Below are 23,005 nucleotides of genomic sequence, written 5' to 3'. Positions count from 1 at the left end.
TTGTTTCCCAGGTCAAAGTGATTCCGAGGTTAATTGAAGGGGGTAGTTTCCCATGGGAACCAGGTAGGAGGGTGGGGATCATTTAGGAATTTTTGTAGAGGCAAGAGCAGTTGAGATTCAGTGTTTTTTCCCCCTAACCCACCCCTCCTTCCCACCATGATCAGGGGACAGAGTCCTATTACATCAAAGTTGTTTTCTGCTTGTGATAGAGGGCCATCTGTGAAGAATATTAAGGTAGCCAGTTTGGCTAAACGATAGTGTGTACTTGAAAGTATGTGTAATAAAGGTGAAAAATTAGTCTGAAAGCTTAGAAAATGCTTTAAATCCTAAACACAGCTCTGGGTATATATTTGATCTTAGAAGCAATGTGAGACCTGAGTTTATTTAATGAAACAGATGTAAATGGGGGGGGGGGGGGGGGGGGGAAAGGTGGTCCTGAATCTCAAGACCCCCCAGCCTCTGGGAGAGGTCCCACCTTTCATAGGGGAAACTCCCAGATAAGTAATCTCTTTCAATTGGAAATCTCAGCCTGGGGTTATGGTCAGTGTCCACTACTGAGTTGAAGATTAGTCCCTGGAACTGCTTCCCAGCTTGGGCCAGGGAAAACCCGATTTAACCAAAGGCCTTTCAATCCATCAACGCTAATTCCTACGGTGTAAACCCATTTTAGCAAAAATCCTAATGATGGAGTTTGCCTGCTAAGAAAGTTGTTTTCTTAGTATAATAAACCCATTCTTTGCCACAAACCTCAAGCCTATATTCATTGGAGTTTTCAATTTTTTCTCTCACAAAGCCTATAGACTGGTCAGGGGATTCCAACTCTAATACCCAAGAAACTGAGCAAGACAGAGATTAGAGACCAATTCAATAGTTTATTAAATGGAGAGAGATACTGGGACCAATGGATCCATGTTTGGTCCCAGGGCTGGACGAGACTATCATCTCAAAGAGTCCAGCCCTTAAGTATCAGAGGGTAAGCTTTTTATAGGATAGCAAGAACAATAACATAATGGGGGAGGTACATAGATGGGGATAACCTAATGGGGGTTCCCCCTAGGATGTCACAATGTAAGGAGGTTACTGATATTCTAATGACATTTACAATGGATAAACCTTTATCGAGTCAAACATTAAGAAGGGATGTCTATAACCTAAAGATATAAAACCTTTATCTTATCAACAATTTAAGAGGGAATGATTATAGCCTGGGGTTTTGGGGCAGAGCAACTGAGGTAGACCTTTATCTCATCAAACATTAAGAGGGAAAGGTTATAACCTGAGCCAGAATAACTAAATAAGACAATTGGAGAAACTGGGTCACCACATTAAAAGGGAACTTTGGCACAACAAAATGCTATCAGAGGATCTCTCAACCCTCATTTCTCATACCTCAACAATATTATCTTGATTTATTAACTTTTTTTCTTTGCTGAATTTTCTTACTTATGTAAGAAAAAAAAACTTATGTTTTCATTAATGGTTGAAATTATGTAATCACATAAAAGATTCATTGCTTTTCAATTTTCTTTATAAGATATATTTTGAGCTTCAAACTGCTTTCATCATCCTAATTCAGTATTTTCTTTCATTTCTTAGATTTGAATTGCCTCTTCTTGGTTGCTAGTAAGATTCTCTGAGATAATGAAGCTCTGGAAGTTGGTTTATAAATTTCGGTTCCTATCTAATATGTTCTGAGTATTCTATTGGATACTATTGGATACTATTTCCACTATTGTCTAATGAACAGTTTCCAACATTTCCAGGAAATTATCTTGTGAATTCCTGATATTCAGACTTCTATCATATTTTTATTATAAAATTCTCAGATTGTTTCATCTTCCAGGTGAGTTTTGATTTGCAGAGATTTTTAGAATTCTCCCAATTTTTCTGCCCTTGAATTTTGTTATGTTTTTCCAATATTTTGGTGTTATTTTGAAATTTTTTCAGTGCCTGTCTTACTACAATTTTATAATTACAATGTTGTAAACCATAAGTTTGTTAGGCCACAGTTTTCAGTTTCTGTAATTATCCTGACCCAGTTTCTCTGCTTCTCACACAGTCCTGCAAAACCTTCTCTCCCTTTTTATCAGAATATTTGATAAGGATAAAAGACCTTATGTTTTACAATATCAGAATGCCTCTCCTCATCCCAAGCTACCAGAATATCAGATACCATCTTATCAAGATGTCTCTTCCCATCTCCAGGGTTTCTCCCTCATGCCTTCCCTCACCCTGTCAGAACCAGATTGTCAGAATCCTGTTCCCCCTCTCAGCACCCTGACTCCGCCCCCACCTCAGTCTACCCCGTGTCTGAGGCATGTGTATATAGATCATTGAGAACTCACATTGTTGCTGGATTCTTGGAGACAACAGTCTCATTCAGGCCTGGGACCAAATCATGGATCCATTTGGTCCCAGTAAATCTCTCCCTTTAAATAAATTATTAAATACTCTCTAATCTCTATCTTGCCTCAGTTCCTCAAGCATTACAGTTTAACATAGCTGGATCCTTTTATATTCTTTAAAATTGAAGACCTCACTCTCTGAAGAGCTTTTGCTATATATTGATATTTGGCATAGTGGAAATTAAAAATATCTTAGTAATAGTATTAACAATTTTTAACTTATGTACCCCCTGAAAAGATCTTTGGGACTCCTAGATCACACTTTGACAATCACTATTCTAAACTATCAATTTTTCTTATAACTATGAGAGGTTAATCATCATATTAGGGCTTTTCTTTTGTTTATTCATTTTTATAATATCTCTAATGGATTTTCTGAAACATCTTTTTCATGTGAAGATTTCTTTCCTTCTATTAATACTGTTTTACCTTATTAGGTACATTTTTTTTTTTTTTTACTATGATAAAAGAGCTAAGTTTAGACACAATCATGCTATCACCTACCCTCATTTTGCCAGATGTACCAATAAGATATATCTTTCAAAATGAAAAACTGAAGACAAAAAATATTATGCATATGTAGAATGCATAATATTCTCCATAACATTCAGAAACAATTGAGCTGTTAAATAATATACAAGAGTTATAAGAAAATAAAAATCCTGAAGTTCATTCCACTAAGGAAATAATTTTCAAGGCTATTTTAAACACAAAGTTCCAAAGTTTTATGAAAAATAATAAACTGTATTTTTCAAAGCACAAGTGCCCACTATGTACTAATAGTAAATATGCTGAACAAATGATAAAATTTAATTTTAAAATTTATTTTCATTTTTGCAATCTGTCAGTAGATTTGGGAAAAAAAGGGAAATGTGTGAACAAACATTTTAATATATTAATACATACATTTAAAACACAATACATATATGGTACTTACACAGTCTCCTCCTTTTTGAATAGGCTACATTGTTTTTATTTGGATGTTCACCTCTCAGAGGTGGATAACTAAAGAATAATTATAAAAATTACTCAGATACTTATTTTCCCTGAGAAAATATCCCCAAATTTGTAATTTTATAATTGGATCTTTAAATTATTTAACTTATGCTGTTAACATTCTTAAGTAAACTTTATGGAAATCATAATTTCCAGCATGTACCTTTAGAAACTGAAAATATTAAAAAATATATCATTTAAATACTATTTTTCAGAACGTACTATTTGGAAGGAAAATTTAATTCTACTCACTATAATTTATGATAAAGGCAAATCATTTTCTATATGCTTTTCTTTAATAGACATTGGAATGTACTGTGTAAGTTTTAATTTGTATCTAAACTTATGCTGTTAGAATTTTATATCAATTACTAAAACAACCAGTGCTAATAATTTCTAAAAAACTTATTTAGATTAAGTGTGTCTTGAGTACCTAAAATTTAGAAAACTGTTTTTTGATTTTGGAAATATAGAAGGGAACTCCATTTTAATTTCTGGATATGTATTCTTTGGGTATTAATTTAGGCTACATATCTTCTAAATAATAATTCCTAAACACAAATAACTATAAAATAACACAAAAGTATTCTAGATATTTCAATAGTCCTGGATTTAGCCCTAGCTCTATTATCAAGGTGAATCACTTAATTTCTCTTGGTTTGAGATTATATATTTTCTAAAGTTTTCTATTCTAGATTTTGAAAGAGAGGGTTGCATCCTGTGATTTAAAATGACTTTTTTCTACATTGATTCATAAAAGAATTTCAAAATGTATTTAATGCTGCACATTAGGATGAAGCCAAACATCTAAATTAAAAAGTGTAAAAATGTACATATACTATTACAATATTGCAGCATCAAAAGGCAGCATGGTATTTTGGAAAGAGCAATGAAATCAGTCCAAGAATTTGTGATCAAATCACCACTAGCTATCTATGTGACCGTGGGCATATTACTTTCCTTTTTTAGGTCTTAGTTTCTTCAAATGAAAAGGTTTGATGGGATTATCATTAATGTCTCTTCTAACTCTAAATTCTATGAAGTCTCCCAAATAGATACTAAAATACATATGTGTATGAATACACCTTAAGAATGTTTCTTAAATTAGTTGAAATGTATCTTTATATTGTTTTGTGATTTTTTCCCCCTAACTAATGGAAACATAACACACACAAAAGTACCTATGTGCCTTTTTATTATAGTCTAATTTGTCAAGAATTTATATAGTCTCTTTGAAACAGTTTTCATTTCAAATTTTATACAAAATATTTGCCACCCAGGGACACCTACATCCCTCAGATTCATTTCAAGACTGGATTTATTATGCTTTTGAATAACTATTCTTGAAGGATAGTATCATATTTTTGATATAACTAGCAACATTGGTTAGTCTTAGTTCAGTACAAAAATAATTAAAGACTAGATTGGCTTAGACTAAATTAGCAGATTAATAACAACTCAGGCTATTAAAATAAATTTTTATGTGTATGGGTGGGCAATCTGAATAATTAGATGAAAATATGATTACTGCAAGATAGCTTATTTTATATTTTCTTTTTTTTTCTTAAAATATTTCCCACTGAAAATAATGTCCAGTATATTCTCACTTCTCAGATGAAGAAATGAAATGCATTTTAAATGATATGTCTAAGACTTAAAAAGAAACGTTAGAATAGCCACGATTAGAATTTAGTTTTTTGAATCCTTTGTCTTTATTCTCATGGCTTAAAAAGTCATGCTTCTTTACTACAAGGAAAACATCTTTTGCTAGGGAGAAGTAGTTATATGACTTACAAAGAAATTAATTCTGTTTTCTGTTCCTAAGATGGATAACACTCAGATAAAATTCAAAAAAGCTACAATGGATGATGTTTTGATGCTTTAGAAGATCACAAAATATTTCTAATTGACTTAAAACTAATCAGTAATCAGAAGCAAAATAATGTGCTGCAAAACCAGGTTCTTGAATTTAAAGATTAGAATTCATTCCAATCCAGTGTTTGATTAGCTGGTGTGCAATAGCTCTGCTTGGTGGCACAAAGAAAGATTGTTGGTTTCCTTTGGTAAGAACATCAATAACCTAAAACAAATATACAAAAATATACTGTGTTTGAATTTCAAAAAAATTAGACAAATAATATTTCATTTTTTACTGTATCACAAAGAGCTTTTAAAATTAAATAATTTCATCATCTTTGGATGAACTATAATGATTATATTTCACAGTAAAGAGTTAACAGCAATATTTAAATGCTTCATAGTGCTAGTGACTCAGTTATTTCCAAATCTAGAAGAAGATATCCATTATAAAATGAATCACTGGAAAAGGCAAATATATTAAGAAAGATTTCTGGGCAATACTTTATTTTTCTTTTCTTTTTAAAAATAGCTTTTTATTTTAAAAATATATTCAAAGATAGTTTTCTATCTCTTACCCTTGCAAAACCCTGTGTTCCAAATTTTTTCAGCCTTCCTTCCTCCACTACCTCCTCTAGACAGTAAGTTATCTAATATATGTTAAACATGTTCAATGCTTCTATACATATTTCCACATTTATCATGCTGCGCAAGAAAAATCAGATCAAAAAGGGAAAAAATGAGAAATAAAAAGAAAAAGCAAGGAAACAACAACAAAATAGGTGAAAAAATTATCCTGTGATCCACATTCAGTGGATCATCTTTCTGGATGCAAATGGCTATTTCCATCACAAGTCTATTGGAATCACCTGAATGTTGAAACAGTCACATGGACAATATTTTCTAAGGGAGGGTTCAAGCAATATTACTTTAAAGTCAGTTTGGAAAAAAAAGAACTAGAGAAATTTAGCTGTAGGAATGGACAGAAATAATAACTCTGATGGATTTTTACATCTTTAGACTTACCTGAAGTGGCTCCAGAGAAGAAAATTGGGATGAATATACTAAAGTTTGAGGACAGTAATTCTGTTTTAACATAAGAAAGAACTTCCTAACTTTTTTTTTTCTTGGTCAAAGGGATTCATGGCCAGGTACAAATTAATGGCCTCTAAGGACTTCCCAACTCTTATGGTGTATATGTAAATGGAGTAATTAATTTCCTGATATTTTATTGCTATTTAGGAATAGAACTTTCAAAAGTTTTCATAAATGTTCCATTATAATGTGGTTCTTTTTTTAAACTAGGTTTTAAATATATCCAAAATTGTGGAATGTCTCTTTTATAATATACAAAGTCAACTGAATTCTACAATCAACTGAATTGTTAATCCATGAGATAAACACAATGTATATGTGGGGAAATGGTGTTTCTTCTTTAATTCTCATCTGAAAATATTTTATCTTGCATTTTCAATTTTATTAAAAATATACTTGAGTAAGGGCAGCTAGGTGGCATAGTGGATAGAGCACCAGCCCTGAAGTCAGGAGGATCTGAATTCAAATCTAGTCTCAGACACTTAACACTTCTTAGCTTTGTGACCTTGGGCAAGTCACTTAACGTCAATTGCCTCACCAAAAAAAAAAGAAAAAAAAACAACATACACTTGAGGAAGGATGAAGGAAATAGTACTTTGTCTTTATTTTATTTAAAAAAAATCATTGCCCTCAAAAAGATGCTGGACTTACTGAGCACTTCAAACAATGATTTGAATTGGTAGTGGATATATTTCTACTACTATGTATAATTTACAATTACAAAGTAATCAGTGAACCATGTGAATTAATACAAATACTGAACCAACTTGCTGAAAGAAAAATAAGTCTACCTACTTCATTCTAAAACCGATACAGTCAGGGAACAATCAAGAGGAGAGGGAAATTAAATTGAACTTTACCTGTTCTTTAGTGAACCAGCGAGCATCATCTATTTCATTCTTGTCAACTTTAATTTCTGTAGACATAGCAACAGCCAAGCAACCAATCATTAAAGAGGAGGGCATTGGCCAAGGCTGACAAGAGATATACTGAACACTGCCAACTTTGACTCCACTTTCTTCTTCCACTTCTCTTCGAACAGCATCTTCTATTGTCTCTCCTAATCAAATGGTGCAAAGAACAAATGGCTGAGGAAAATACCTTAAGCAAGAATTGTATTTTGTTCTTTGAATTACTCAGAAGACAGGAAATCATTTTGAATGTTATCTATAGCAGCTCACTATAGAGTCAGGGAAATAAGTCTAAAACTAGATTGGCATTTAAGAAAAGAAGAATTTTCAATCATGGACAAGACATTAAAATGGTAACGTAGAAAGTGACTTTCCCAATGATAAAGACAGTAGCCTCTTATTGGCAATCATTATATATAATGTGTGTATCTATCTGAATGTATATATGTGCATGTGTATATATTTGTACGAAAAGCCATATTCTTTATCTAATTTGACATTTTTTCATCATGTGTAAAAGTTATTGCTATAAAAATCATTATTTTCACATTATTTTACCTACTGTGTACCTTATTGATATTGCATATTTGAAAAACTTTATACCATTAAAAAATACTTTTTTCCTCCTAAATTTTTTCTAATTTACCTCATAGAGAAAACAAGCTAGATGACTGTTCACTGAGACATGTAAGAGGAAATAAAAGTGAAAGAAAATACATTTTTATTAAGCATACATAAAGTTCTTTGTAAATACAAAATATAACTTTAGATGTGTATGTGTGTGTACACATATACATATACATATATATACACATATTCAATAAAGAGAGTAATATGAAGTACACTGTCAATCAAGTAGTTGGAACTATGCTAGAAAGGTTTTGAATATAGTTTCAATTAATAAAAATTTATTAAGCATTTAGTATATGCCAGACACTGTGCTACATTTTGGGAACACAAAAAAGATGCAAAAGATATCCCAGCTCTCAAGGAGCTTATAATCAATTGAGGGAAAGGACAGCAAGAAACATCATTTCATGAAATACTTTTTTTAATTTTTATTAAATTACTGCTGATGAGCATTGAGAAAAAAAAAAAGACTCCCACCACCAAGTGGGAAATGAAGAGGTAGTTAAGAAAATGTTATCTGGGAATGGTATTTAAATTTAAAAACTGGTAAGATTAATACCTTTAAAGGTATTAGAAATTAATTTTAAAAGCTTTTAACTTAAAAAGAAAGTTAGCTGGGGGAAAATGACTTAATTATTTTAACCATGCTACTGGAAGGTAGGTAAAAGAAGTAGTAGTAGAAGAGCTCCCAGTGAAAAATGTATAGGAAGGAATGTATAAGAATTTATGTGGTCTTGTTAAAAACTACAAGGAATTGTATGTTAGAGATTTTGTCCTATGATAACTTAGCAAGCTAATGATGCCTGATCTTTGATACCTGTCCTCTAACTAAAGGGAAAAAGAAAAGAACAAGGAGACATCAGATAGGAGAATATATCAATGGGGAAAAGTGAGTCCCAGGAAGGGGCGAACAACTGGACATGAGAAGTGATCTGTAGTCAGATATGGGAGGCGAGGTAGTCATTCAGTTTTGCAATATAGCTGGTAAGACTATTAGAACATGGCAGAGAAGCAGAATATCTACCCAAGTATAGACGTGGTTGTGATCCACATTGTAGGAGGGAGTACCTAAATGAATGAGATTATCAAGTACTGAGATAAGATTTTGTAGGATTTGAACTTCCCTTCAAACTTGCTAGAAGGCGTATTACAGAATATAAAGCAATTAATTTTAGGCAAATCCAGTATGAAAAATGTTTATAGAAAAGATAAATTAGGAAAAATGCTTTATTTTGGAAAAAAAAAAGTTTCCTATAAAAATAATTAATCTTTACCAAGACTCTTTAGGAATATATCTACTATGTATAACAATGTACACAAGTACAAGTGTTACCTGGCCTAAATATATGCATTTCATCAGAATAAAATTCAAAAGAAAATTCTACATATTGAACCAAAGTACTTTCAAGTAGGAGAGACTTTCAAAACTCTGATCCTTAAGAGTTTCCTAGTGTATTGTGATATTTGATACACATAATTTCAATCTTAAAAAACAATGTTAGGAATAATTTCAGATGTTACATAAATCCCTTCCTTGTATGTGCTTAGGGGTAGCAAACTTATTCTCTTCAGATCAAGATTCTTTTTACTACACTGAAATATATGAGAGTATCTCTAAATAGAATTGATTAAATTTATGTTTAAGGAAGATTATTACAATTATGGAAATATTTTTGAAATCTAGTTATCATAATATCTTTTCTTTCAATATATATCTATGTGATGCATATATACAGACATAAATTTGAAAATAGGAATTCCTAAGAAGATAAATAAAAATATTTTAAAATATATTAATATAAAAATATTTCAAATATTCTAGCTTGTGACAACTAGAATTTAAGAAACTCTCTTAAAAGTATAAACACTTGTAAGAAAATACTTTTTTTTTTTTTTTCTAAAAGTCTTACCAGGTTCGACGAATCCAGCAAGACATGTAAACATGCCAGGAGGAAATCTTTTCTGTCTTCCTAAAAGGCACTTGTTTCCATCAGGATGAACAACTTGCATGATTACTACTGGATCTAAAATCAGTAAATGAAAGCTTAGGATAAACTTGGCTAACTGGATGACTCGTTCTTATAATGATACTAATTAGCTTGAGTGTTTTTAATATGATTTTTAATGACTAATTTTGTTTATTTTTTAAATAAATAAAATAAAAAATTTTCAATATCTTTCCTTAGCCCATCCAAACTTTGTGACAAAAATTAAAAAGGAAAAAAGCATTATAGCAATATCAATCAGTTATGAATAACAGCATATACATTATTCCATATCCATAACCCCCCATACTTCTGTAAGGGGAGTATTCAAAATTTTAATTAAGAAGAAAGATTTACCAACTCTTGGGTAGGATGTGTTGTGAACTCCTTGAAGGCTGGGACAGTCTTCTTTTAAACATACTCTTTTATAACCACCTTCTTCAATTTTAGTTGCACTTCCACATGTTGGACAAAACTTATAACGGCTATGCCAGGCAAGAACAGATCTTGCTTGAGCTACTACCCCTTAAAGAAATAATATAAATATTCATAATTAGAGAAATTATAAAGCAAAAACATTCCTATGGCTAACATAAAGATAAAATGGCTTTTTTTGGTCTGCATTGATAATTTCTTTCTCAAATATAAAGAAAATTAAACCTTTTCTTCATTTTGACCTAATAAATTGAATCTTCTTTTAGCTCTAGTGTTGTTTCATGGGCCCATCATATTACACAAAGTTTTTACTTTATATAATTTTTACATTTCGGGAAACAGTTTTTGATGAATACACTTTTATTTGTATAATAATGAGCTGAAGTTGATATAGGCTCTATTATATAAGCAGTTTCCAAATTATATTCAACTTCCAAAAATCTTTGTAAACAAATGACCCTGGTGAGCAACATGCACACAGAAGATACCTGAAGTTAGCCAATGAACCTTTCTTGGCTTTTTGAGGCAGAAATAACTAAAGGTCTATACAAATTAGTTCATATATTTAAGAAATCTTTAGTAAGATTTTCTTATGACACTGCCAAGCACAAATGTTGCATATTGTTTACGCACAAGTTCTCCAACTAGGGGCTGCACAGCACCCAAATTGTTTTCTTCTAATAACCAGACCAATCACCTTAAAAGATGAGGTAAAATTCACATCTTACCAGCTTCTTTTTCTTTCAACTGTAGGAGAGCCGGCATTGGAGGATGAAGAAAGTAACAGTCTTCATGTCTTTGTTTAAACTGTTCAGCACAGATGGCATTTATACCAAGGGCAAACCAAGCAACCAACCCATCCTCATCCTCATCCTCCTCTTTTGTATCTTCTCTAATCATAATGTTAATACATTCTTTTTTAGTTCCAAGTTCTACCCCAAGAAAAACTAGGATAAAATTATCAGGATTGGCTATATAATCTTTTATATGTAGATAATTCAAGCGACAAAGCCTCACTTCTGGCTGTTGGCCAGTCAATGTAACCAATGGACTTAAGTCAGAGAAAAGGATATAGACTGTGTCTGGATGGCTTTGTTTAGCTGACAGCCACTTCAAATTTGTTCTTTTCTCACTCTTCCTGTCTAGAAGTGTCCTGCTAAAATAATTTTCATATTCTTCCACTTTTTTGAGCAGGTAAAATGGTTTCGGTACACCCATGGCTTTAGACAGTAAGGTAGATACATGCTTATAGCCCCAGAACTTAGCAATATCCAGTGCAGTCTGGTTTGATCTATTAACAATAGACCTGTCACACCTATAGACAGGAGAAAGAATTGGGAGGGAAAACTGTAAGTATAACATTTTTATCCACTCATATAACAAAAAGTTTTCAGTGTCCATCTTATCATCCTTCTATATTTATTTAATGATTACAGACTAGTTGCTATACTGGGGAAATTTTTAATAAATATATGAAAAAACTTTAAAATACATTTGTAATTTTTCAGAGAAGTATGTACAGCATAAGTATTCTTTTATATTTTGCTATAGAATTCCACAAGTTTTTTTTGTGTCTGCTCCATTACCTCTGGGTTCTTACAAACTCAGCATCCAAGTTCTCACCTCTGCACATTTGCATAAGATTTCTTGCAGGCCTAGAATGTATTACTTCCTTACCTATGCTTCTTAGAATCTACAGTTCCCTTCCAAGAGGAATTCCTTGATCCCCATGGTGGTTAGTTTTCTATTCTTGAAATGACCTGGTATTTACTTTGAATATACTTACATTTAGACATATTATCTCCTAAGACAAAAGCTCCTCGAGGGCAGAAATTTTCATTTTTATTTTTGTATCTCCAATCACCAGCAAAATATGTTGCATATATCAGACACTTAGTAAGTCTGCTGACTGACTGATTTAAGATCTGTTCCAAAGAAAGCACCTCAGAAAATTTGGAAGATCTGGCATATATTTCAGAATTTTTTAAAAAATGTTGCATTCTGACTGAAGTACCATATATTGAAAACTGAGAGGATGTGAAAAGTATTCCTCTATTATATTGGAGTGCATTTTGGAGGCATGCACAGTGCATAAAGTGCTAGGATCCGATCTGACCTCAGACTTTGTTACTCCGGGAAAGTCATTTAACCTGTCTACTAACTTTCCTCATCTATAAAATGGGGATAATAATAACATCTCCCTCCCTTAGTTGTTGTGAGACTCAAATGAGAAATTGTAAAATGCCAAACATTTTATACATAATTAGTATGTATATACTAATACTAATACATAATTAGTATTAGTATGTAAGCTATTGCTATTCTTATTACTACATTTTGATACCTTTTTCTCTCTGAATTATTATACTAAAAGCATTTCTTTGTTTTATTTTCCAATAGTATAGCAACAAATGTTAAACGTATTATGGGAAAACTACATTTTTATGTGAATGAATTGATGGGATATTTTATACAATTTCTAATTAGAAAAACACAGCTGCAATCTATCATAACACAAAACTGTATTTGCTACTACTATGCTTACCCCTTTTCCAGCAGAAATTGAACAACATGTGGATGCCCATTTCTTGCAGCATACATTAGGGCAGTCCAACCATTTTCAGAAATTTCATTTATAAGAAATGGATATTGATTGAGAATTATTGATAACTTGCTGATGTTTCCTTCAGCAGCTAATGAGTGAAACTGGGAAATCAATTCTTGTCTGAGATTTCTCTTAAAAGTAGCCATTCTCTCCTTTAAAATAAAATAAACAAAACAAATATATTAAATCATGAATTGATTTATCATTACCTATGCATTAATTAGCAATATAAAAATAATTAGCATTCAGATTTTTAAGAGTGGAAATTCAGTTTAATTATTGAAGTATTCATTTAGTACTTTTCAGTATGTAGAAATATGCTAAATATATGGTTCTAGTGCTTAATAAGACTGAAATCTGGTGGCCCAACATAGCTCTTTTGTAGTATACATTTTTTGCATTTAAATTGCTCTTATGATTATAAGCCTTAGAATATTTCTTTTCCTTCTTTTTAGAAGTAGCTGATGGCACCTAATGGAGTGCCAGGCCTAGTGTTAAAAGACAATCACAACACCAAGAGACTTTTTGTGAAAACCAGTTTTATTACAAGAAAAATGAACATGCCTGGGGGACCCAAAGAGTTTACCATCCTTATAGAAGTTTGGATATTTATGACAGTACAACAAAAGGAGAGAAAAGGAAGAGGCATGACAAAGGAGAAACTCTTTAGTAACCTCTCCCAAAGGGGAAAAGCAAGGTAATGGCAATAGTAGCATTCTTTTCCCTTGGGAAAATGAAGATAGGAAGGTCTACTTATCTTCAAAAGACCCCAGCTGCACAACATTTTTTTCAGCCTGGCACAGACTGGCTGGTGTCTGTTTTGTCTTCCAATAACTTATGTCAGTGGAGATGGGGAATGAAGGGCATGTAGGTTTTGTCTTTAATATATGGGGCCTCCTGAATGCTCTGGGTTCATTGTTTCTGGAAAAATGTGGCATCTCAAAAAAGACAAATTCAGGTGACACTTATCACTAGTTGGGAAGATGTAAGTTCAAATCCAGCTTCAGATAGTTTTATTAGCTCTGTAACCTCAGCCAAGACAGTAATTTCTGTTTGTCTCAATTTCTATAACTTTAAAATGGAGATATAATAGCACTTACCTTGCAGGGATCAAATGAGTTAATATTTGTTTAAAAAAAAAAAACAAAACAGTTTAGTACAGTTCCTGGCACATAATTGCTGCTATAAAATGCTTCCTCCCATTGCCTTTCCTCTTCCCGTTTAGTCCAAATAGTTGATTCCTTGGTGATAGAAGTCAAGCTCCAATTACAAATGAATCCCTAAAAAGTGACACTAAGGTATAGTAAGTCCCATTACTTCTTACTAGACATGTGATCTTGGGTAAGTTACCTCACTAAGATTTAACATTCTCCTCTATTAAATAAGGAGATTGTTGGACTAGAAGATTTCACAGTTTCCTTTCAAACCTAACATTGTTATGAAAGCTATTTCATAAGGAAACAATTCACAACTCATTTAATTGGGACCTTTCTTGAAAATTTACATTTTAGACAAGGTAGCATATGGAAGAGAAAGGATTAGCTATGAAGTTTGAAGAGACTTGGACTTGAATACTGGCTCTTATACAAACTGTATTAGAACTTGGACCCACTGAATCTCAGTTTCTTCATTTGTAGGACGAAAATAAAACTTATCCTATCTACCTTAAAAATTGTTGTGAAGGAAGATGACTTGTAAACCTTCAAAAATGCTATATTGTGAATTATCACAATAAAAATTTTAATTTGATATCTCTTTGTGGCATAGTATTAACACTGAATTCTCAAAGGTGATGACAGTGGAATTCAGGCTATTAAGTGGGTACTGCCATAATAAAAAGGTTTTGTGTTTTGGGTCTGAGGAAAGATTTTCTATTTTCTGAGGACTAATCTAGTTCAGTTCACAGAGGGTCAGTTGGCTACAGGGTGAATAATTGTTTGGCCACCTAAATTCTCTAAAACTGAATAAGTTGTAGAAGAATTACAATTGACAACATTTGAGACAGAAGTAGTTATTGTTTTTAATTGTCAATTTTTAAGCTGTGTTATAGTGGGAAGAATATTGAAATCAGAGAAATTGGATTCTCTTTTTCAACTCTGCCATTACATGTGGTTTGAGGAAAGTCTACTTAGCCTCTTTGTCTCTCAATTTCTTCAATTATAGAATAGGAAAGTTGGGCCAGATGATTATTAAGGGTCTTCCTAGGACTTAAGTATATTCGAACCAGGGTTAAGAAATAATTTGGGGGGCAGCTAGGTGGCGCAGTGGATAGAACACCAACCCTGAAGTCAGGAGGACCTGAGTTCAAATCTGGTCTCAGACACTTAACATGTCTTAGCTGTGTGACCCTGGGCAAGTCAATTAACCCCATTGCCTCAAGAAAAAAAGAAAGAAATATTTGTGAATAAATATGATGTTTTGGGTTAGTTCTGACGTCATTTCTTAGATAGTTTAGGTCTGAAACTAGAACAAAATGAGACTAGTATGTTATTCAACAGTTAATAAAAAAAGATAACTTGGTCATAGCAGGGGAAGGATGTCAACAAGGACAGATACTGAAGATAGCTCAAATTGATTCAGTGGAGTGAAATTTCTTTGCCTAAACTGCTCACTATTTCTCATAAGCCAAATCAGAGTGCCCTGGAAGTTCTTCTTGGATGCTTTGTATTGATAAAGTGATAATAGTAGTCTAAGCCTTTACTTCTCTGAAACAACCAAAAAGGTCTAAGTATCTTTTAAAGAAGGTATTTCTTTATGGAGGAAAGGCTTATGCTATCAAAGGAAACACTTTTTAAAAAAGATAGGTCTAATTGAGAAATAGCATTTCCATACCTCAAACTATATTAGAAAGCAGCAATCATCAAAATCATTTAGCACTGTTTTTAAAAACAGAAAAGTGGATCAATAGAATAGACTGGACAAAAGAGAATCAGAAATAATGAAACTCAATAACCCAGTGTTCAATGAATTAAAAAACATAAATTATTTTTAAAAAGAATTACTTAATTGCCAAGAACTAGAGGGAAAACTGAAAAGCAGTCTGGCAAAAATTAGGCTTAAACAAACACCATATTCTATTCCACAATAAATTCAAAATGGAAATGTGACCTGAATATTAACTATCATACTATTAAAAAATGAGAAGAGAAGCAAATCATATACCTTTTACAGCTATGAATAGGAGTAAAACAAGAGATAGAGGCAATTACAACAGATAAAATAAATAATTTTGATTACATGAAACTGAAAAGCTTTTGTACACAATAAATGAATGCACCTAGAATAAGAAGGGAAGCAGTTGAGTAAGGAAAAAAAAAACTTTTATCAAAAATCTCTTAGATGGATTTGGTATCCAACTAATAGTAATACATAAAACCAAAAGTCATTCCTCAACAACTGGTCAAATTATATAAATAATTCTCAAAAGAACATCTGCAAATGTATTAATCACCACATAAAAGAATGTTTTGAATCACTAATAACAAAAACGCAAATCAAAACAACCTTTAGGTTTCATCATACAACCAGAAAATTGACAAAGATAATTTAAGATAGGACTAGTCAAAGTTGAAAGGGTTATAGAAAGATAGGTATCCAAGGCATTATAAGTAAGTAAAGATATGAAATAATACCATCATTCTGGAAAGGAATTTGGAATTATACAACTGAGGTAGATAAAATGTGCTTATCTATTGAGTCTAACATTCTGTGCTAACCATATTCTCCACTGACAAAAAGCAAAGCTCTGCATTCACTTTTGGAAGTGATATATGAATGTAAGAGAATATTATTGTACTGCAAAGAACAATTAAAAATGATGAATTTAGAGAAATATAGATTACTTCAACTGATGGAAAATGACATAGAGTTGGATAAACAATATATACAACAACTATAACAAAACAATCACAAAACGATTGAAAATGAATGACAAAATTATAAAGCATGAGCTGCACCATAAATAAAAGTTATAAGAAGGTATTTACTCCAGCTCCTTTGCAGAGGTTGTGATGGGGTACAGGAGACAATTTATATAGAGATAACATTATAAAGAAAAGTTGTAATGCCGGAGAAACTGAGGCAAGATAGAGATTAGAGAGTTTTTAATATTTTATTTGAATTTTTGAGAGGGAGCAATTGTCAGGGGGTGGGGGGGAGTGGGAGTAGATTAGAATCCATTTTTCCCCCAGACATTAATTGGACTTTCCTCTCAAAGAATTTAGCATGGAATGTGAGATTCCAATGTTTTTTTTTAGGGCTCTGGTGATCAAGGGGGACAAAGGCAAGGGATGGAGTTTGAACACTGGTGAGGGGAATTTTGGGGTGGAGTTCGAACACTGGTGAGGGGAATTTCCAGGAAGGGACCATAAATCTGGTTCTGACAGGCTGTGGGATGAGGACCATAAATTCTTGATAATTTAGGACTTAGGAGCAAGGATGTCTGAAATAGATCTCCCCTTTATCTGAGATTGAACATTTACAGTTTATGAACTTAGATTATATCAGTCCTAATAGTCAGGAAGGGGGCGGGGAGGTTGCAACCAGGGGGACTGAGGCAGAAAACTAAAGGAATTAAAGCAGAGCAATAAGGGAAACTGCGGCAGAACAATAAAAGGAAACTGGCACAACAAAGTAACTGAGACTTTTGAAGTTTTTATCAATGCCAAAATAAATGAGTCTAAAAGAATAAAGCTGTTGAACTCCTGTTAGAGGGAATGAACTTAAAACGAATAAACATACAGTTTTTGATGTAGCTATGAGGGAATTTATTTTGCTTAATTATTTAGAGGAGGAATTTATAAGGTACATTGCATATAGTGTATTTTCTTTTCAATGCACTGATCTGCTTTTTCCTCCACATTTTTTTTCTTCGATTTTTATAAGGGATAGTCCTCTGGAAAAAAGAAGGGGGATATAAGAGGAAATTTAAGTGATATAAAAATGTGTCAATAAAAATTTATTGGAAAAGAAAAATCAAAAAGAAATGTGGGGCAGCTATTGTCTAAAGTGCTCTATTCAGAAAGACTATAGGTTTGAGGGGGAAAAAAAACCTTCCAAAATTATAGGATTTACTTAGTTGTTAGAGAAATTCTTTGTTAAATTCCACTTTACAATTTTGTAAACACCTCAAAAGCACAAAGATTCCAAATTCTGGTGCTTGGAAATCAGTACATTACTAAAATATCAAATTTGCTTTTTAATGGAAAAAAAAAAACTGCTTCCAATCTCTAATTGATATAAAAAGATTTTTTAATCAAGATTCTAAAATTAGATATATTTTTTTTTTTCATGATTTTTGTTTAACACACACACACACACAGGCTAAGTGACCTTATTATATGTTAAAGCGGGATTTGAACCTTAGTAAAACTGAACCCACAGGAGCTGATGAGATCACCAAGAAAGTAAAGAGAAAGAATTGGCCAAGAACAGAGGCCAGAGAATCATCCAGGGATAGTTTATGTAAATAATGATCTTGAGTAATAACCACACAAGCAAGAAGAGAGAGGTCAGCCATGAAAACCCTGGGAGAAGAGTATCCAGGAGGAAGGAACCGGTTAACAATGACAAAGGCTGCAGTTAAGTCAAGGAGAATATTGAAAAAAAGACTAATGGATATAGTAAATATTACTTGTAACCCTGCAGAGAAGTTTCTGTTCACTGGTGAGCAAAAGGAAGTTATGTTGTAAACTGAGGAGTAGAAATGAAGAGAAAACAACTAGTGTAGATGGGTTTTTTCTTCTATGTTCAGCAATGAAAGGAAAGAAACATGACAGTTTTAAAGTTGAGGGGAGGGGCATGACTATACAAGAATCTTAAGATTTTATCAAATAAAAGTAACTTTCCTATACTTTCTCCACCAAAGCAAAGCAATATATTTATAATTTCGAAGATGAACCTTGGTAGTTGTTTAAGACAATTTTCTAGAGTCCCATACCTATTATCAGAGATCTGAACCCAATAGTCCATTCACTATTTCACATCATCTCATTTTCAGCTATATGTGCATTAAATGGGGCATTTTAAAGGAACTATTTATACACCTAAAGGACTATAAATGTGAGTTATTATTATTATAAGCAGTATTGTTTTTATAGTAGTATATCTTTGTGGAAACTGATAAATACTTAGACTAACAACCTATTTATAAATGAGGGATTGTTTATATTTAGGCTGTTACGTTTAACTGCAAGTTACTAAAAGTACAGGGAGTAAAACAATATTATAGGTGAATAATTATTATATAAGAAGGATATGGTGATGGTGAACTGATAAGAATGTTGAGATCAAGAATACTTTTTATCACAAATGACCACTTAAAATTAGTTAAGCTGCAGTTTTCTGCTATTAGAAGATATTGAAAAAAAAATTTAAGGCTGAAAAATTACATAGCTTACTCCTAAAAAACTAAACTCAACTATTTCTGCTTCTATAAAACATTTTTTAAAATCTGCTTTCATAACTACTAATTTAATTAATTCTCTCATTACTGATTGCTCAATTTTGACCATTTTCTTTGTCTCTCAGATTTATACAATGCTGTTATGGGGGGTTAAGTGCCTGAATTCTTTTCAAGAAAATCAAGTATTTAAGAGCTTAGCCTGTACAAAGCAATACGCTGCTTTTATAATATCTTGAAAATCTACTATGCTTCCTCATTGTTTTTAATTTAAAACATATCTACCTTTTTTTCACTGAAGGATATCCATCAAATCATATTACTTTACCCCTTTAATATGATCTTTTTATTTCTGCCTAGAAAGCCAATCTTTTTTTCTATTTACACAAAATGTTCCAATGTCTGTTTTTGTACAAGTTATTATCCCAATATTCTCTCCCAGCAAATTAGAATTAAGCAGTCTAAAATTGGAACTGGCTTGGAAAAATGTATAATCCCCCCAATTAAAGGTCTCCAAAGAAAGGTTGGAGATCATTTGATAGGAATGTTGTCAAAGGCGATTCTTTTTCAGATATGAGATGTACAAGATGGCCCCTGAAGGTTCCTTTAACTTGGAAATTCTTTTAAGTATGTGATTCTAGTTTTAATAACTCTTTAAGGTCAGAATTCATTTTATTCAAGAAGTTCCTGATAGATAGACTACCCTATCCTAACTTTCAACACTTCTTTAAATCAATAATATTTAATATTTAAATGACACTTAAAGCTTTATAAATCACACTCCTCACAATCTCGAGAGACTGAACGCATTATCATCACTGTTGTACAAATGAAGAAACTAGCTCAGGGCAAGAGGTTTATTGTGGTTGTCCAGCTAATAACCATCAAAGCATAATTTGAATAGAATCTCATGAAGCAGTCCTGGATTCTTTTGACAATCCCATACTGCCTCTGCAGAAATAATACAAACGTGTTTTAAGGTTTTTGAATTCTATATATTATCTCACTTGAACTTCACAACAACCTTGTGAAATAAATGCAACAGAAAACGTCTCCCCATTTTACAGATCAGAAAACTGAAGCTCAGAAATTATGGATCAAGACAAAGGTATTTGAAGTGGGATTCAAAACTAGTCTCCTCTCCTGATTCAGTGTTATATGCTCTTGGACTACACCATACTACTTTCCACCTCAGAATCTGTATCTACTTACAGAGATTATAAATAATCTCTCATTTTTATGCTTATAATGTGGATTTCTAAAGTAGATGTTAAAACTTATTTGAGTTAAGGAATCATAGTTTTTATTTCTTACTTATTCCCCATGGGATAAAGTACATCCCTCATGGCATAGGCAATCAATAATTGTTAAAAAAAAAAAAAAAAAAAAATAACCTCCATCTGATTACATATTAAACCATGGTGGCAAAATACCATTTCTTTTGGGCAATAAATTGAGACTCTTTAGGATTTGAAATCCACAACCTGGCTTTCCAATGTTTTTAGTTTTCTGGCAAAGAAAAATGAGAATTTAGGAGAGAATGAAAAGGAAAATGCTATTTTTTAATTTAACTACATGTCATTTCTTTTCATTTCTGGCTCCCTACTAGGATAATTTAACCCCCCCAAAAAAAATTAAGGGATAATTTCTACATTATAAAATGACGCGTTTTGCCGTATTAACTGGCAAGATTGGACTGCAAGGGGCGATTGATTAACAAGTCTTGCTCATTTTGTGTTTGATGAGGAAAAGGGCACTCGCCTTTTTTTTGTATTCCTAGCCTTTAACACAGTGCCTGGTACACAATAGGCGCTTACATCAAATGCTGGTTGACTGACGAGGTTGCGATTTATCCAGAGGGGTCGTTTCCTTGCATGATTTCCTTTTTTTTTTTTTTTTTTTTTTTTTTCTCGGTGTAGTCTGAAATCAAGAGGGGGATTTAAAGGCCCCGAGGGCAGTCTGGGAGGAGGATCGAGGTCTCCCCCTCCCCCCACCTCGGACCAGTTAACCTTTTCCCTCTAGGCGCGGGGAGCAGCTGCGACCGTAATTCCCCCTAGGCCTCAGAACCCCCTCCTTGGGCTTCACAAGGTCCCAAGAGCCCCTAAATTCCCAGGGGTTCAGAGTGCTTTAAAATGGAGCTCCTTTTCTTGCCCCCTGCCCGCCCGCCCCGGAAAGCTTATCTTTGAACACCTTCGCGGCGGCTGATACTTGAGCGGTGGTGGTTTTATCCCAAGCCGCAGAGGCTCGGCCGTAACCGCCCCCAGGCCGAGCCCTCCCTCTGGCTGAGGGGGACACCTGAGGCCTCAGGCCTCCGGCTCCCGCGCACGAGCGCCCGCGCCGCAGGGCCACCACCCACCGTGACTCAGCGCAAAGCCAGGGCCAGCCGGAAACGTTCGCCAGGGTGGGCCCCCGCCGGCGGCGACCCTAAGGCGAGCAGAACGGCGGCTGCGGAAACGTACCCGAGGGCGGGAAAGAGTCTCCCTTCCACTTGTCCCGGTATCGGAGGAAGTCCCGGGGTACTTCCGATCTCGGGGCGGACTGTGTGCAGAGCCTCACGGGAATTGTGGTTTGTAAGGAGATAGGCCGCGCTTCAGGCAGGGACTCCTCCCGAGGGGAGCACTTGTCACCTGCAGCGAGTAGCATCAAGCAGATACTTTGGAGGAAGAGTTTTTGCGACAGCCCTGGGCTTGGAGCCGGGAAGACAGCGTCAACTAGCTGTGTCACTTAAGCTCTCCGAGAGGAGTCCGACGTTCTCTCAGAGGCGTCTCAACCTGCTCTTGGAAGATTTCACTCGGCAAATCCCGCAAATCTTCGTGTGATTGTGTCTAGACTTGAGAAGGTGAAGAAAAATATCGATGTACATTAAATTTTAAAGGTTGTTCCACACGGGCAGCTAGGTGGCGCAGTGGATAGAGCACCAGCCCTGAAGTCAGGAGGACCTGAGTTCAAATGTGACCTCAGACACTTGATACTTCCTGGCAGTGTGACCTGGCAAGTCACTTAACTCCAATTGTCTCAGCAAAAAAAAAAAAAAAAAAAAAAAAAAAAGAAGAAGAAGAAAAAGGTTGTTCTACATTGTTCTACATATTTTTTTTTCCTTTCAGGATTGTCATGAGGATCAAATGAGAATATTTGTGAAAGTGCTTTGGAAACCTTATGCACTTAATAAATGCTAGTAGCTATTAAGTAATTTCATGGTTTAAACATGTTCCAAAAAAAAAAAAAAAGTCTTTCCTGCCTTCAATAAGGGGAAAAAGCATTAAAAAAAAATCAAATACAGCTACTGTTGAATTTGAAATGCTCTCTTTACTAGCATTTATAATACTAAAGTATTTGATTTAAGCCTTTTATTTCATTGACCCCCTTAATGATCCTATGAAATATCTTCAATTCTACAGGTAACCACATCAGTAAGCTAGGAATAGCTGAGGTAAAATTTGAATTCAGGTCTTCAAGTACAGCATTCTACCCACTAGCTTTCTTGTAATGCTATTCATTCTACCTCCCTTTTACCTGTACAATTACAGGACAAATCAAATTTCAAGATGCCATGGAGTAATGGACGAGAGAATCATGTACTAACTGTTGTTGAGTCTCAGATAAGCAAATGCTGAAGGGGACTGAACTGGATTTCTCTTATTATTTGCAGGGTGAACTCGGGCAATTTCATCATCTCTCCAGTTCAC

General features: G+C 33.6%; 1 protein-coding gene across 5 annotated transcripts; it reads right to left on the bottom strand.

The window, feature by feature from the left end:
* Positions 1–4,929: 4,929 nt before the first annotated feature.
* Positions 4,930–21,859, bottom strand: NUDT12 (nudix hydrolase 12). 5 transcript variants are annotated; one of them, XM_031968740.1, is made up of 8 exons: positions 21,510–21,665; positions 21,081–21,239; positions 12,860–13,071; positions 11,043–11,629; positions 10,237–10,404; positions 9,805–9,918; positions 7,214–7,413; positions 4,930–5,481 (listed from the first exon to the last, which is right to left on the bottom strand). In XM_031968740.1, the coding sequence occupies exons 3-8, from the start codon at positions 13,063–13,065 to the stop codon at positions 5,371–5,373; spliced, it is 1,386 nt and encodes a 461-aa protein (XP_031824600.1). In that variant the 5' UTR covers positions 13,066–13,071; positions 21,081–21,239; positions 21,510–21,665; the 3' UTR covers positions 4,930–5,370. The 5 variants fall into 5 exon arrangements, with proteins under 5 accessions (XP_031824600.1, XP_003759395.1, XP_012396475.1 ...); XM_003759347.3 differs by having other exon boundaries at positions 21,137–21,239; XM_012541021.3 differs by lacking the exons at positions 21,081–21,239; positions 21,510–21,665 and adding an exon at positions 21,779–21,859.
* Positions 21,860–23,005: the final 1,146 nt, after the last annotated feature.

Source organism: Sarcophilus harrisii, chromosome 1 (assembly GCF_902635505.1).
Source record: "Sarcophilus harrisii chromosome 1, mSarHar1.11, whole genome shotgun sequence".
NCBI classification, from domain to species: domain Eukaryota; kingdom Metazoa; phylum Chordata; class Mammalia; order Dasyuromorphia; family Dasyuridae; genus Sarcophilus; species Sarcophilus harrisii.
The sequence above is the reverse complement of the archived record's forward strand: the minus strand, read 5'-3'. Positions and strand labels throughout refer to the sequence as shown.